The 17,472-nt window shown below is 42.1% G+C and overlaps 2 protein-coding genes across 2 annotated transcripts in view; both read right to left on the bottom strand.

The window, feature by feature from the left end:
* The window catches only part of LOC127657863 (protein lifeguard 1-like), a 32,809-nt gene extending 15,840 nt beyond the window's left edge, over positions 1-16,969 (bottom strand). Inside the window, exons 1-2 of the mRNA XM_052146815.1 lie at positions 16,895-16,969; positions 12,212-12,557 (exon numbers count right to left, since the gene is read on the bottom strand). Of these exons, the coding sequence (XP_052002775.1) occupies positions 12,212-12,542 (331 nt within the window). The 5' untranslated portion in view covers positions 12,543-12,557; positions 16,895-16,969. The remainder of the gene's footprint in view (positions 1-12,211; positions 12,558-16,894) is intronic.
* On the bottom strand, positions 2,282-12,076 carry LOC127657770 (protein lifeguard 1-like; the record flags this gene model as incomplete). The annotated part of the gene is made up of 5 exons (XM_052146666.1): positions 2,282-3,324; positions 3,425-3,568; positions 7,095-7,223; positions 8,744-8,944; positions 12,011-12,076. Coding segments are annotated over 5 exons (681 nt in total), but the record flags the coding sequence as incomplete, so codon positions are not given.
* Positions 16,970-17,472: the final 503 nt, after the last annotated feature.

The raw sequence follows: 17,472 nt of genomic DNA, 5'->3' as shown, positions 1-17,472 counted from the left end.
TGCATTTGATTAGTGACCTAAAATAGTGCAAAAACTCAATATATATTTCCTCTACATTGCATGTCATTAATTTTCCTCATTTTAAATGTTTAAAAATCCCAAGGGCATGGTGGTCTATGGTGGCCCTGGCAACCCCCTAGCTCCGCCCCGATTAAATACCTATAAAAGTAAAGAATTTAGACAATAAAAAAAGTGGCATAGGGTCAAATATAGTTTGTTTTATTTTCAAATATTTTAAAATAATCCTATTATAGCCCCATTTTCCTCTGTGCTTTAATGTAAACGTTGGACTATGTAGTCATGGATCAGGCGAACGCTTCTGAAGTATCTCACTTTGGTTGTGTCGCGTCTCACTAGTTTTCAGCATCTAAGTTATACGTAGTGTGAAACTTTGAAAAACACCTCTCGAAAACACTGAGAGCGAACCACATTATAGCGACCACGAGGAGGTTACCCCATGCGACTCTACCCTCCCTAGCAACCGGGCCAATTTGGTTGCTAAGGATACCTGGATGGAGTCACTCAGCACACCCTGGATTCAAACTCGCGACTCCAGGTGTGATAGTCAGCGTCTTTACTCGCTGAGCCTTATAATACAATATTAACACAATAAGGATCTTGCATATTATCATATGTTAAATCTGACATTGCACGTGTAAACACAGAAGGCTCAGTATTATCTTGCAATAAGTGGTTTATTTGAAAGCATTGCTTTTGCAGGATCTGCTGGTAAAGGAAGAAGGGTCATGCTGACTGAGTGCAGATGTCCGCACGCTCTCTACCACAGAAGGAGAGTCTTCTCATCCTGTTTCGCCATGAAGCACAGACAGCTGAGGAGAAGCAGGAGTTCTCTGAGCAGTTTGGATGGGGCAGTTTCAACAATCACAAGGAGACCCGGAGTTCCGGAGCTGGTGATCAGACCACTCCATCTCCCAGTGGAGGGCCGGGAGGAGAATCTTTTGTTTTGTTTTCATTTAATTTCGCTGCATGCTCAAGTAGCTGCGGTATCCAAAAGTTGAACAAAAGAGCAGTTTCCTTATTCCCTGGGTCACGGTGTGCACGGCCGTCATTACGACCACCGTCCACCATTCCATTTTGGCAGGTTCGGCACGCTAGCGGCACCCCTGCCCCAGCGCGCCCAGCTGTGGCACAAACACGCCCACACCCGGACAGTTCCGACGGACTGTAAGAACAACGTACCAATTCCCTCCTCCCCTAACGATCCTCTGGTGAGTATTAATAGCCAGGTAAGTGCTTCGATGTCCCTCGACTCAGCACGGCCACAGGGCTCAAGCCCCTTCAACGTTGCGCCTCAGGCTCCGCCCCACCACGAGGCCCCACCCGCCAGTATGTCCGACACACCCAACACCTTTGTGAGGTTCTACCACCTCCGGGTTGAGCCAGTTTCATCCCGTGTCTTGGCAGAAACGAAGAGGTAAGTCCGGGACAGTTGGCTGAGTGTATCGCTCGTGCATAGCGCCTTTCACCTCCTTTGAGCTGAAGACGTGCGCTGTTGACTCCCAGTAGTGTTCACCAGATGTGTTCCCTGGATGACTTGCGGAGAAACTTGTGGCTCAGTACATGTGCTAACTAAGCCCTGAAGAGGTGAGTGGAAAAGTAGTGAGACTCAGCTTGCTGCTGCACAACAGCTCGGCTCCGAAGACAAAGTCTGCCTGACAGACGCATGCCCGATTCCTTTTATACCCATATGTCCGGGGGCGGGACATGCAAATTCTGTCTGCCAATTTCTCATTGGCCTTTTCTCAAATTCAGAGGTACGTGAGGCTCTCAAGATAGATCCCTTGTGTCAATATAATCGACACAACGTCGAGTGAGTGACAGAAGGGGAACTATAAATAGTAAATCCAGAGAAACTGATCATTTTGCAGTGGTTTCAGAATTGTTTCCAGAGCTGTATGTAACAAGATGAATAAGCAAAATACTGTGTAAAAAGGCAGGCACTGAAGTAAAGCAATTATTGTTAATAATTTGCACTCTACGAATTCATCCCATTATTAATTTTATCTGGCTCCAATTTTATATTGACCTCTAATTTAGATTAAAGCTCTAATTACTTACTGATCATTCTTCTATTTTAATCTTTTAAGTTATTGATTACTCTGAATCCTCTTCTATTCATTTACCTTTTGATCAATTGCTAATGAGATTCAAACTGATAGTCTTTAAGTGGCTTCCTCCTACATTAAAGACCCAGTATTGATATAAATGATTTCAGAGGAATACAGAATAAATCAAAAAGTAACAATTTATTTGCCAGGTAGGATTTAAAACACAAGTTATGACAAGTCAAAGAACATACCTGGCAGTTAAGAAAACTATATGTAATTGCAAAGCATGGGAAATCTGAATGCAGATTCCTATTATTACAGTTGCACACATCGAGGTGTGGGATCATCAGACTACAGAGAATCCTGAGCTCTGAGCCAGCCTTCCTTAAATATCCAGACAGAATACACATTGTGTACCAAATGGTATTATAATTTGGGGGTGAATGGGTTCTTGACTTCCTGGTGTTAAACCTTCAAGGAGGGGGATAGACCTCCAGAGTTATTCAGTATTTGGCAAAGACCTTATAACTTTGTTGTCATTACGTTTTACAAACCTGGGAAAAAGAACACTATACCAGTCGCACTGAGACATTTTAAATGATACCAAACATGTTACACTAGTTACATTATTTGTATACATCAGATATGGTCTTTTGTTACATACAGATCTTAGGTGAGATTGAGGTGATTCTGAGCTGAAGGGGAATGGATGAGGATGAGAGAGGAGAGAATGGGACAGATGTGGAAGGGCAACAATGAGGTGTGAATTTGCAATCTTCGCTCAGTGGGGTGTGGTGCCTCAGGAAGAGTTGCTAATTGTGAGAAAGTTCAAAGATCATACATTTGCTCTCTGCCTTTGAATGCAAACACATTGGCACCACGCCTTACAACTGTATTCCAATAATCACTAAAATAAACACTAATAGCGAGATTACCAACAAATTATAAAAAAAATAATCAAACATGCAGATATACTTCAAAAGAGGATATGGGTACAAGAATAGGGAAATATCCTTATATACAATTAAAAAAAATACAGAATTTGCATTTTTGAGTTAACTCTTAGTACAGGTTTATGTTTAATGCATGATTTCTGTTATACAGTGATGGAATTCTATTCGCGAAAATATTTCAAAATTTTTAAAAATATTAGGATGATGTCCAGATATAGATTGAGTGCAGCAAAGATGTATTCCTCCGGACTTAGAGAGAGCATCTTGTTCCCTAGAAGAATTTGTATGTCCACGGCCAAATACTGCAAGAAAATCAGGCCATTATTTTGGTCATTTTTCCATATATAAATTGAAAGGAAGCATTTCTTTAAACAAATATCTTGTATAGAGCCGGTCACTTACAGAAGTGAAAACCACTACACCCACTGAAATGTAGACGAGGATCATAATCCTGTTGTGCATGAAGCTGCACATGATTCCGAAGACTATTAGTACAATGGTGCACACAAACAGCACTCCATAACAGGACGTGAAGTCATATTTGGTCTGTTTTTAGAGGGCACAGAGGACATTTATTAGTACCAACTTAATGCATAGTCAAAGTTAGGGGTGAAAATTACTTATAAATATAGAATACTACTGTAACACAGTTAAAGGATGGGCAAGGAGGAGGCGAGAACCGGCTTGTCAACATAAATGATAATTTAATGAAACTCAAAACACACACACATGATGGACATGCCCGTAATTCTCTCTCTCTTGAACCATTGTCACCGCCGCCTTTATCCCTCGCGCGCTCATCAGGCCGATTGGGGACCGAGCACGCGATATTCCGACCCGGCAGCGATATTTCGACCCGGCCCGCCCCCTCCGCTCCACAACTACTTAATGTTTTAAATATTCAATGTTCCATATTCAAATGAATATAACATTTGTCATACAAAAAAGTGTTGCAACTGTGTAACTTTAACTACACGCTGTCATATTGAACAACCGGTCAGTAAATCTCACAAACCTTCAAGACGGTTCTTAAAAGTAAAGACTTACGCTTCAGGAAGCAAATCAGACATTTAAGACTGATTAGGGATTCTTAGACCAATTCATTACAAAAGCCAGTTCATTCCAGTCATTGTTCATGAATTGACATTTACATTTATGCATTTGGCAGACACTTTTATCCAAAGCGACATACAGTGCACTTATTACAGGGACAATCCCCCCGGAACAACCTGGAGTTAAGTGCCTTGCTCAAGGGCCCAACAGTGGCATCTTGGTGGTGCTGGGGCTTGAACCCCCGACCTTCTGGTCCGTAATCCTGAGCCTCAACCACTGAGCCACCACTGCCACCAATTGAGCTGCATCGATGTAGTGACAATAGAGGTCACTCTTGAGAGCCCCGAACACCTCCCATTTTTTGAGAAAAGGCCAATGAGAATTGGCGAGTGGAATTTGCATGCCACTCCCCAGACATATGGGTATAAATGGAGCTGGAATGCCACTCCATTCAGATCTTTTCTTCGAGCCGAGCGGTTGTACTGTCAGCGAGCTGAGTACTACTGCTGCTCCATTCACCTTTTAAGAAACGTATGCTGTTGGATATATGGTGCATTTCCAGTGGCTTTCTCTCCTTCTGCACGACAAGTGTTGATTTCAGCCCCTGGAGCTCGACAGCACTAAAAGAGTGTATATTCATGCTAAAGAGTATATTTATCTTTATAAAGATGCCTTTCTGTCTTTGTGTGATTACTGGATGCAGTCTTTATTTCTCTGCTTCCGAAGGCCACGGGCGCTGCCTCACGTGTCTGGGCAGCGATCACACTGAGGCAACGTTTGTGGATGGTTCAAGTTCTCATTGTGAGAATATGACCATGGCAACTTTGCGGTTGCGGCTTTCCTTCTTCCGGGGGAAAGCCACTCTAGCTGCCCCCCATGCTGCACCTTCTACCCATGAGTATGAGGCCAGCCCGGCTGGCGCTAGAGGCGAATTGGGGAGTTCAATGGCCACAGTCTTGCCGGGTAATTCCCTGTGAACCGAGGGCGTCCCCCTGCGGCGGCGAAAGAGCCCCCCACAGGAAGCTGATGCCTCCCGTCTCTCGGGCTGGCATGAGGACCCCGAAGGCTCCTAAGCGCCCCTGAGACGGACAACCCAGGGAGCCTGCTACGGAGCTGGTATCCAGACCACTCTATCCCCCGCTGGAGGGCAGGGAGGTAAATCCATTGTTTCCTTTACCCTTTTGTTCACCACACCCCAAACAGGCTGCGGTACCCCGTTTGGACCTTCTTTCTCAGGGATGGGGCACAATCTGGCACCCACACCCAGACCTCTGGAACCTCCACGTCTGGCCCTTGGACAGGTCGCGGAAGATATAAGTGGCCTACCACCAGCAGTCGTAGACATGATCACTCCAGCCAGAGCTCCCTCTACCAGGCAGCTTTATGCACTGAAGTGCCGTTTGTTCACGAATTGGTGTTCTTCCCGAGCCAAAGAGCCCCAGAGATGCGCAGGCAGGTCAGTGCTTTCCTTCCTGCAGGAGAGGCTGGAGGGGTGGCTGTCCACCTCCACCTTGAAGGTATACACCACAATGCAGTGAAAGTCCCTAGGGAAACACAACCTGATCATCAGGTTCCTCAGAGGTGCCTGGAGGCTGAATCCTCCCAGGCCATGCCTCTTCCCCTCATGGGATCTTTCCGTGGTCCTCTTGGGCCTTCGGAGAGCCCCATTTGAGCCAGTCGAACTGAAAGCCCTCTCCTTAAAGATGGCCCTCCTGATTGTGCTCACTTCCATCAAGAGCCTTGTCGTTGCTGTGTCTGCACCTACTTGGTTTGCGCACCTAATTGGATCACATGCAGAGCTTTAGATGCTCTGAGCAGCTCTTTGTCTGCTTGCCCACTGGATCATGGACACCATTGCATTGGCTTACCAGACCCATGCCGTGCCGGTTTCATCCCATGTTCTTTCAGATTTGAACAGGTAGAGTTCAGTAATACGGAACAGCTAGCGAGGTGTATCGCTTGTGTATAGCGCCTTTACCCTCTCCTAAGGTGAAAACGTGCGCTTTTACCCCAGTCGAGTTCACGAAGTTGTGAACCCTGGATGTCCTTCCTCCCTAGCCCTATGGTTCGCAAACTCGCCGGAGGAGTTCGTAATCAGCCCCACTATGGGGTCTAATATGCCCTGTACTGGGATAGGTGCTGTGATGTATATACCGCGGTACGGTCTCCCTGTCAGTGGACCGGCGTCTCCCTTGGGCAGAGCTCTCTGTGTTTGTAGAGTTTCCACCACCGCGCCTCTTCCATGTGCGGCTGCTGAGCCCATGTGTCGCATTGTCACATGTTGACCTCCCCTTTTGGACAGGATGTGGTCACCGTGGGGTCTTTTCCCTCTGAAAGAATAGGAAAGGAAAAGAACACCTTCCCCAATGCATATGATAGAGTCCACACCATCCACACACAACTCACCACGTGGCCCACAGAGAGCGAGAACCACATTATGGCAACCATGAGGAGGTTACCCCATGTGACTTTACCCTCCCAAGCAAATGGCCAAATTTGGTTGCTAAGGAGACCTGGCTGGAGTCACTCAGCATGCCCTGGATTTGAACTCGCAACTCCAGGGGTGATAGTCAGCATCAATACTCGCTGAGCTACCTAGACCCCCATTTTGTATCTTTTATTAATGGAACCAGATATTAGAAAGAACCGGTTCTTGATTCTTATCCTCTAATCATCCCGGTGCCCCTTGATTGGCACTTCTCAATCATGGCCTCCTAATAATCCCCATCGATTAATTGGCTCTATAACTCTCCTCTCCACCAATAGCTGGTGTGTGGTGGACGTTCTGGCGCACTATGACTACCGTTGCATCATCCAGGTGGATGCTTCACACTGGTGGTGGTTGAGGAGATTCCCCCAATACTATGTAAAGCGAATTGAATGCCGAAAAAAGTGCTATATAAATGTAAGGAATTATTATTTTTATTATTATTATTATTATTATTATTATTATTATTATTATAACCACAGTAGGTACATAACAGTGAGCAGTAACTGATGAAGCAAGATGAATACTGACCTGCAGAGAGAACACTACCACTGTAAAGCAAACCACCACCGTAATACCAACAGCCATTAAAACGACGTCTGTTTTGTAGGAGCTGGAGATCACACCAATCATGTAGGACATGGCAAGAGTCAGAATGGACTGAAATGAGAGAAATCGGTCAGCATACATGTTATTCTTGTACCATGCTTCACCCTTCCATGCAGTTGGCAATCAAGTAACTCTGTAGCACTTAGCGGGTCAAATTGATGCGGCTTGTTAAATCGCAGTTCAGAGGCCACAATTTGTGAATTTCCCCCATAATCATCAATATCATCAATAATTTATGAACTTAAAATGTTTTAATTTTATATAAAGTAAATGCTCCAAATTTACATTGATATATTGTAACGTTGCTGCTGGCACTGGCAATGACAAAGACGATGTCAAAGAAGTAAAGAACCCAAGAGCAAATTTATTCCAACAGTGTATACAAAACACTAACTACAATCATAAATAAACATAAACATTAACTTGACATAACATAAACTTTGCTTGGCTTGGCATAAACTTGAAAACAACCAAAGGTTGTCCCTGACAATGGAAAACATGAGGGTTAAATGCATGAACATGGGAGAACACAAGACAAAGATAACCAATAAACACAAAGAACTCTAAACAAGATAACAAGACAATCAACCAATGAAAACAAGACACATGAAAATGGAGGAAAAACATGAAATCACATGACATGACATGAAACAGGAACTAGAATTTCAAAATAAAAGACATGAAAAACATGAACCAACAAAATACACACGACATCATACTGATATTGGTTACTATTGTTTTCAAACAGTTCTAGGCTCTGGTGTCATTTTGATCATGTGTTTTGACACTGCATTACAAATTATCTGGCATATTACAGATTTCTCATTAGCCTTTATACGTACCAGGTCAAACTGACCACAACAACTTCTTTGTTACTATTTTTATAAATACATGAAATTAATCATTTCAACATTTTCATTTCCAGATCACCTCTTTGGAAGGTGTCATGAAGTTTCAGATGAATAAGATATCGATTTTACCAATTAATCATTGCCGATAGTTGCTTTTTGTAACTATCGTTATCGCCAAAAATCTATGCTGATAGTTTTATTATTATTATTTCTCATAAGTGTACCTCATCTGGTGATTTCGGCCTTGTTTATTGTTCAAAGTCCCGTGTTATGCAGCTTAATCTTCCTGGTTATTATTGGGATTTTGGTTGCACAATAAACTGCTTTGGGGTTTCATTCATTTTGGAGCTTCAATGTCTGTGCTCGTCATAGCAAGGAAAGACAAATATTTTTTTATCATTCTATAAATCGATTTTTAAAAACGATCAGACGATTAATAGGTTATTGGACCTTTCCACCACTGTAGGTATCTGCAAAATCCACAATCGGTCAACCTATAGTTAAAATAAATATATGCACATATTTACTTTCTTGATGCACGCTCACGGTCTTATTGTGCACGATTCACTGGTGCACGCTATTCCAAAGTCGTATAGTTGTAACGTATAGTTTGCAAAGTTTGACTTAGAAATACAGCAGATTATGGAAGTAAAATGGGTTGCAAGCGCAATCTCAAATTGACTTTGATTTGGATTTTAAAACATCAGATTAAAGATTCACCAAGGCAATGAGGTTCCATGGATGCTTTCTGCGAAACTCTCCACAGGAGATGATGATAAAGTATGGTACAATGAATACCGCATAGCTGATCCTGTAAGGCCACTTATTGTCCTGTACAAACTTTTTAGTGTGTGGCTCAAATGTGAAGAGAGCCACAAAGCCGCATGTCACTGCCAGCTGCAAACTCAACACTGCGAAGACCTAGTAAACAAATAAAGAAGAAAGATTAGTAAAATACTTATTACTAATTTTGTTATAAATAATATAATCATTGGGTTGGTGCATGAAGTTATAATCATTTCTATCAGGAAGACTAGCAGACTTGAGTGAAATTTAAGATGACATTTATTTGATGAATATAAAACAGAACAGTAATGTCTCTCTTTGGCGTAGGTGCCGTTTGGCAGTCTGAGGAAGTTGTACTCGGAACCGTCATATCCTGCTGGAGATAGGAGGCAGAGGCGAGGAACCTACCCCGTGCAGGACGGGACTCAACTGTTGGTGGTGGGGTGGTGGAGGTTGCCGGGTTAGCACACTGAAACAGCAATGTGATAGATTGTGAGCAGACTTAGATTGGCTAGGAGTCACCCAGCTAATGGTGCGATGATGTACAGCTGCTAGTCTTCCCGCTAGAACTACGCTAGCGCTTACATTTCTATCAGGAAGTCTCGCAGAATTGAGTGAAATTTAAGATGACATTTATTTGATGAGTAAAAATGTCATGGTTACTGTCGTAACCTCCGTTCCCAGAGGGAGGGAGCGAGGCATTGTGTCGAATGAAGTGACACAAGGGGGTCTTTCTTGAGAGCCTCATATACCTCTGAACTTGAGAAATTTTAGTGGCTAACCTGGGAGAGAAGGCCCTGGATCAACTTGGTGAAGGGCACAAGTGCAAGCGGAACACCCGTCGGTTGTTCCGTGTTACCGAGTTCTCACGGGCTCGGACCTGACAAAACACGGGACAAGACCGACTCAACCCTGAGGTTGTAGAACCTAGCAAAGGTTTTGGGTGTTTCCCAGCCTGCTGCTCTGCAGATGTCTGCTAGGGAGGTGCCATGGGCCAGTGCCCACGAGGATGCCATACTCCTTGTAGAGTGTGCTCGAACCCGCAAGGGGCGGGCACGACCTGGGTGTGATAGGCTAGTGCAATAGCATCAACGAGCCAGTGGGCTAACCTCTGTTTGGAGATGGCGTTCCCTTTCTGCCATCCACCAAAGCAGACAAAGAGCTGCTCAGAGCATCTAAAACCCTGCATGCAGTCCAAAAGATCACGCAAAGCACGTACCGGACACAGCAATGGAGAGGCTGGGTCTGCCCCTCCGGGGCAGCTTCAATTGCAGGTTCACGACCTGGTCCTGAAACGGGTCGTAGGAACCTTGGGTACAAAGCCCGGTCGCGGTCTTAGGATAACGTGAGCATCTACCGGACGGAACTCCAGGCAAGTGTCGCTAACAGAGAATGCTTGCAGGTCTCCAGCCCTCTTAATGGAAGCGAAGCGATCAGGAGGACAGTCTTCAAGGAGAGGGTCTTGAGTTAGACTGAGTCAAGCGGCTCGAAGGGGTTCTCTGAAGGCCTAAGAGGACCACTGAGAGATCCCACGAGGGGAACAGGCTTGGCAGGGGTTCAGCTTCCGAGCCTCTAGGGAACCTGATAATCAAGTCGTGCTTACCAAGTGACTTGCTGTCTACCGCGTCGTGGTGGGCTGCGATGGCAGCAACGTACACATTCAAGGTGGAGGGAGACAGTCTCCCCTCCAACCTCTCCTGCAGGAATGAAAGCACTTCTATCAGGAAGACTCGCAGACTTGAGTAAAATTGAAGATGACATTTATTTGATGAATATAAAACAGAAAGGTAATTTCTCTCTTTGGCGTAGGAACTGGCGGTCCGAAGTTGTAGTACTTGGAACCGTCATATCCTGCTGGAGATAGGAGGCAGGGGCGAGGAGCCTACCCCCGTGCAGGACTGGACTCAACTGGTGGTGGTGGGGTGGTGGAGTTTGCCGCATTAGCACACTGAAACAGCAATGTGATAGATTGTGAGCAGACTTATAAAGCAATGGCTTACATGTGATTGGCTGGGATTACCCAGCTAATAGTGCTGATGATGTACAGCTGCTAGTCTTCCTGCTAGAGCTATGCTGCGCTTACATTGACTGAACTGCGCACCTCTGTGGGTCTTCAGATCTGGAAGAACACCAACACAAAAGAGGGAGAGACACAGTGTTTGAGGGTTGCGTGTGAGGTGGTTTCTGAACCAGTAGAGCAACATGGGGGGTAGCGATTGAGTGATGAAGAGGGAGAGTCGGCAGCTAAATGTGAACGAGTTTGCAGGTATTTATCCATAGAGGTGAAGGGGCAAAATGGGCTAGAAAATGGGCACTGATCTGAGTGAGGAAATCATGAGGTGAAGGATGTCCGAAGTGTCGGAGACATTGACTGAGGTGGAGGGATGGTGGGTTAGAATTTCCTTGAAAAAGCCAGTTGATTCCTTTGGGGAGGGCGAAAGCGGCATGGACACATGGATTATGGATGCAGGTCCTTGCAGAAGTTACAAATATGAGAAAAGCACAGTTAGGAAATGCACACACGGACTCATTGGGCCAGAGAGTGGAGAAGAGGTGGCTGCGTCGTGATGGAGAGAAGGTCGCGGTTCCCAGGATGTCGAGAGCTAGCTGATTCACCTGAGACCTAGAGAGATCGCGATCGATGGAGATACCTTTGTCGGCTAGCATTTCTACAATTCTTCTGAGCGGGCAGCTATCCCATTGAAGCTCTTGTGTACACAGACATTTGCTGTGCCAAGGAGCTGTTTGATCCTGGACATGAGGTAAGGATTATGGGATGAAATCTATGTCCTGAGCGGGTATTGACTCATCGTGGAGTGAAACTCAACATCTTCGATCAGACATGGTAGCTGTTGAAGATTGCTGTGTTAGCACACTGAAACAGCAATGTGATAGATTGTGAGCAGACATATAAAACAATGGCTTACATGTGATTGGCTAGGAGTTACCCAGCTAATGGTGCGATGATGTACAGCTGCTAGTCTTCCCACTAGAACTACACTGCGCTTACATTTCCAGCAAAAATAACTACATCATATAGTTATACAATATAAAATGACATTGTTAAAAGATTTTAGTAGTACCGCCCACCATTACTTCAATGTTAATTTGATGTATGATGTTGTACATCTGTCGAACAGCTAAGCCTATGTTGGTTGGTATTTCTCCATATCAGTGTTATAATAACCTGTGGTCGATTACCTTTCGAATGAACACTCTTCTGATGGTTTTGTCATCAAGTCCACAGTAGGTAAACTGTTCGTTTTCACATTCTGGAGGTGGCTCGATTTGCACTGGCACGCTCTCTGGTCCTTCTACAAAACAAAACAGGTGAGATATTACCTTATTTTAAAATGTAATCTATATTAAAATTCCCTCATGCAGGATTAGAGTGCTTCTTACCATATGCAGCATGTTGTGTATTAGGCCCAGTGCTGTAAGGACCGGGAATATAAGGATCTGCTTGAGGATAGGGTGTTTGTATATATCCATGTACCCCCTGTCCGTACATAAGATTCCCAGGAGCAGTTGGTGGTGGATATGGGACACCAACATGTGCGCCAAAAGGTGTGCCAACAGGTGCACCAACAGGTGCGCCAGCTCCCAATACTCCATAAGCCATACCAGCTCCATAAGAAGGGGGCATCATAAACCCTGGAGGGGCAGGCTGATCCAGGGTAGTGCCATGTGTTGGGTTGCCAACATATGTGTACCCAGCTTTGTTTTGTTCCATGTTTGGATCTCAATTCTGGGAAATACCAATATATTAAAAATGTTAAGTACATATAACTTGAATTTCTGAGGTTTGCTTCAGTATGAATATCATGACTCCAGGGTTTGCACACATTGTCAACAATGAATGTCCATGATTTTTCCAGTCATTTATTATTACTTTATAATAATAATAATTTCTGGAGTTGTGTTCCATTTATATGTCAGGCACTAAATTTGTATTTTTAGAGATAAAGAAAAAAAAAACCTCTGCTGATTACCGTCTTGCCAGTGATATATTTTAAAGCAGAGCATAACTAATTCACAGTATATATATATATACACAGCTTTGGAAGAAATAAAAAGACCACTGCAAAATTACCAGTTTATCTGGATTTACTATTTATAGGTATGTGTTTTTTATTTATTCTATAAAGTACTGTCAACATTTCTCCCAAATTCCAAATAAAAATATTGTAATTTAGAGCATTTATTTGCAGAAAATGACAACTGGTCAAAATAACGGCATCTCGGCTTTGTTTGACGGCTTGTGGTCATCCATCTTCCTCTTGATCACATTCCAGAGGTTTTCAATGGGGTTCAGTTCTGGAGATTGGACTGGCCATGACAGGGTCTTGATCTGGTGCTCCTCCATTCACACCTTGATTGACCTGTCTGTGTGGAGCATTGTCCTGCTGGAAAAGCCAATCCTCATAGTTGGGGAATATTGTCAGAGAAGGAAGGAAGTTTTCTTCCAGGATAAACTTGTACGTGGCTTAATTCATGTGTCCTTCACAAAGACGAATCTGCCTGATTCCAGCCTTGCCGAATGGCCTCCAGATCATCATCGATCCACCACCTGGTCGTCTAATGGCTAGACGGAGACCTGGAGAGGCCTATAAGCCACAGTGTCTCGCAGCCACTGTGAAATTTGTTGGAGGATCGGTGATGATCTGGGGGTCAAGCAGTTCCGTATTCAACCACTAGGGGTAAAACGAAAGGTTGTGAAAGTTGCACACTGTCCTCCTCAATTGAATAATGTTGGTTTCGTGTCTCTATGTTTTTCAACAAAAACGCTATTACAAAAATAATTAACATTTTGGGCGTGCAGTTATCTATTCAACCACTAGGGATAAAAGGAATGGTTGTGAAATTTGCGCACTGTCCTCCTCTATTGAATCACGTTGGGTTCGTGTCTCTATTTCCTTTAACATAAAAGCTATAACAAAAAGAAAGGTGATTTTGGACATACAGTTCCCTATTCAACCACAAGGGGTAAAAGGAAAGGTTGTGAATGTTTTTTTTTTTTTTTTTTTTTTTGTTGTTTTTTATTAATACCACGAACCAGAACAATACAATGAGACATAATCCTTCAAAATGAAACAAAAAACCAAGTAAATAAAGTAAAATAAAAAAAAGAACAGTGCCAGAGGACAAGAAAAAAGTATTACAAACAGAAAAGGGGTGTTACATTATATATCCTGCTTACAATGCTATAAGCTCTAATTGCCTTTTTACTTGTGCACTTACACAAAAGAGAACAATAAAGCTTAAAATCATTTTTAAAGCAAGAAAAGTTAGGTTTGGAGTAAAGGTTGTGAATGTTGCACACTGTCCTCCTCAATTGAATGACGTTGGTTTTGTGCCTCTATGTATTTTAACCAAAAAGCTATTACAAATAGAAAGTTAATTTTGGGCGTGCAGTTCCGTATTCAACCACTAGGGGTAAAACGAAAGATTGTGAAAGTTGCTAACCAGTGATGTAGTGGTTAAAAAAAAAAAAAAAAAAAAAAAAGTGGGTGAACTATTTCTCCAGATAATTTTGATATGACAAATCATTCATCAATATAATCGAAAACGTATTACATTTTTAAACAGAATCGATTAATTGCATTTAATGCAAGCCTACTTTATGTAGGTAATGTAGGTAATTAATCTAAAAAAATAAATAATCTGGATTGAACACACATTCAACCAAACATATGATTTGCAAATGTTGATATAAAATATTTTTATTCACATTAATAATTATCTGATATGAGCTACACTGCAAATAAATTTAAGTTTTACTGATTTAAGATTACTGTTTTAGGGCTATGATGATTAATTGTCTGTTTTAGGTGTTCATTTTCGCGGGAGTTTTGCGCAAGTCTGTAGACGCGTGCTCACCAGAGTGTTTCATCTTCACACGATCTCAAGAGAGCTGCTGTTGTGACGTCAGCGGTGCGGTTCCCTGAAATGCTCGTTCAAATGAATGAGACACAAATGCTTTTTCCTGCGCGCGCATGAGACAACATGCAGGGAAAGACGAGGCGGAATCCAGCTTCTTAATCAATTGTTTTTATTCAGTAAAGGGACGTTTTTTGGTCGCATAGTGCGAAATTTACTCGCAATGTAGAGGGCTGTAGAGCACTAGTGTGGATAACATATGTGATCATAAACAATGTATTAATGTACAATACATAACTGTTACACATGAGACCGGTGACAACTAACATTTGCAGTTTATCACATTTACTTGCAGACCTCATTGTCTGAACACTTGACTAAAACCAAATAAAACTAGCTAGCTAGTACAGCTACTTAAACACTGTAGGTGACTAGCCAACTAACTTAAATATTATCTTCATTATTTAAAGGTGCACTCAGTAATATTTTCCCCTTTTTAAAAGTTTTCCTCCTGAAGAAATGAATTATAATTAATTTAGTCATATCAGTACCTTTATAAAAGCTTTTTTATTCTACATGTGGTGGGAGCCCTCACGGGGCGGCCATTTTGAATCACATGACCAGCTGAATAGTACTGGCTTAATCTCAGTAATCATCTTGTTATTGGACACTTTCCCTCCAGGATTAAAAATAAATAAAAATATCACCATGGTTAGATGTAATTATTATACGTAATTAATTTGTAAAAATACCGAATACAATTTCATAAATAAAAAAATTATAAACTATGGAATTTGTAATAAAAAAAACAATATCCTAAACACATAGAAATAATAAAAACAACCTCCATAAAAGTGACTTTTATTGCCCTAATATACAACATTTCATATTTTTGTAGGCTAATAATATTAATATTTATTACAAATATATACACTATTTCTGGCAATATAGCGTAGTTACTACTACAGTTCATGTTGCTATAGTAACGGTCAGGTATATATCTATAATGGTGCTGATTTTTGGAAGTAAAAGCCTGTAATTGCAGTTGTGAATGGAACAATGTTTTCCTGTTTGATAATCACTGATGGGCTGTTTAATCTGGTTTATCTTCAGCACAGAGTCTTTGAGTGTCTCATATTTAATATTTAACCTAATTTAAAGGGGTCGCACGCGACTCGCACGGTGTTATCCTCGGGACAGCACGCCGCTTTAACTCTGTTCTGCCCGGTAAATGCACCGCGCAGCTTCAGCACCATTTCATCATTCTTATATTATCTGCGGACACTAAAGAATCCAGCCAACTGTCCAAACTATATACATGCATGCATGCAAACACTCAACGGAGTTATCAACCGCTTATTTGATTTATTCAGTTGTACATAGCATCAACATTTATTATTGAATATGAATAAATGACCGAGGTCCAGACCTCATAGCTGGCTACGGCCATGGGTCTACATCGTCAGTGTGTAGCGTGCACGCGGATGAGCGGAGTCTTCTGTTGGATGGAATTAATCAGGTCACGCTAGCAAGGCAACCCGAGCATGCGCAGGCGATCATAACGAGCATACACCGCCTGCCTGAGCAATGGCGGGAACGTGGGAATAAGTAGGTAAACGATAATTAATTAAAATAAAATGTGAGCAAACGCTATTTCACAAATACTATGGTGCGTAAACGGCGTTTACCCTCCACTACAACCCTGATAATAACTGACCTAAAACAGGGAATGTTTTCTACGATTAAATGAACGGAATTGTGAAAAACTGAGTTTTTAAATGTTTTTGGCTAATATTCAAAAGTCTATAACTGTACATAAGTTCGCTATAGAAATATATATTCACAGTAGAATTGCTCTAAAACAGTTTTGACTGCATTACTTTTCATGTTAACGTGTTTAAAGATTTTAGGAATATTTATGAAATTCACTTTCAACAAAATCTGCGATAAATTCAAACATGGCGGCGTGAGCGCGAGACAGAACGTGAAAGATGCGAAAGCAACGATTTATCTGATATCACGCCATAACATGAGTAAACATCAACACATAATTACCAACATATGATTATATAAACACACAAAATCAATGTATAAATACTGACAACGATAAAATAACACAATGCAGTAGAACAAATAGATAAATCAGTGTTAAGTTGCACATAATAAAACTCTTCAGTTTTTCAAGAGCTGAACATTTAAACTTACATGTTGTCGTTGTGCACTGTAGAGGGAAAAATATCGTTTACAGCCTCAACCCACAAAACCAAGTAAACTTCAACTTTACAGCTCCTCACGAATGTTTTCTTTTTTTCTTTTTCTAGCACAAACACAAGTACATATCTACAACTGATTGAATCTGCTGCTACGAGTCTCACACTGTTTTTCGACATCAAATTTGCTGATACACATGTGTGGCTAACCTCTACAACTACAAATACTGACACAGGTGCTCATTTGTTTTGCTCAAAAAACACCTTCATACTTCCAACACTTGCGGTTGGTGTAAGAGCAACAGACCACTACATGCTACATATCTGTACATTGTGGATGCATTGCATTTATTATTATATATATTTTGTTATAAGACACAATATGAATAATGCTGACTGGTGTGGGTTATTATGTTTTATAACAACACCAACATATAGTTTCAATGTTGACCATGACAGTGTTGTTAGAGCAATGCTCTTTATATTTTGCACGGTGCCAAACGTTGCACAAGTTCTTTACACTGTTGCGGAACACCTATATTACAAAATATATATATATATTTTTTATGAATA

The sequence above is a fragment of the Xyrauchen texanus genome, chromosome 17 (assembly GCF_025860055.1).
Source record: "Xyrauchen texanus isolate HMW12.3.18 chromosome 17, RBS_HiC_50CHRs, whole genome shotgun sequence".
Lineage (NCBI taxonomy): Eukaryota > Metazoa > Chordata > Actinopteri > Cypriniformes > Catostomidae > Xyrauchen > Xyrauchen texanus.
This window is presented reverse-complemented; position numbering and strand designations above follow the sequence as displayed.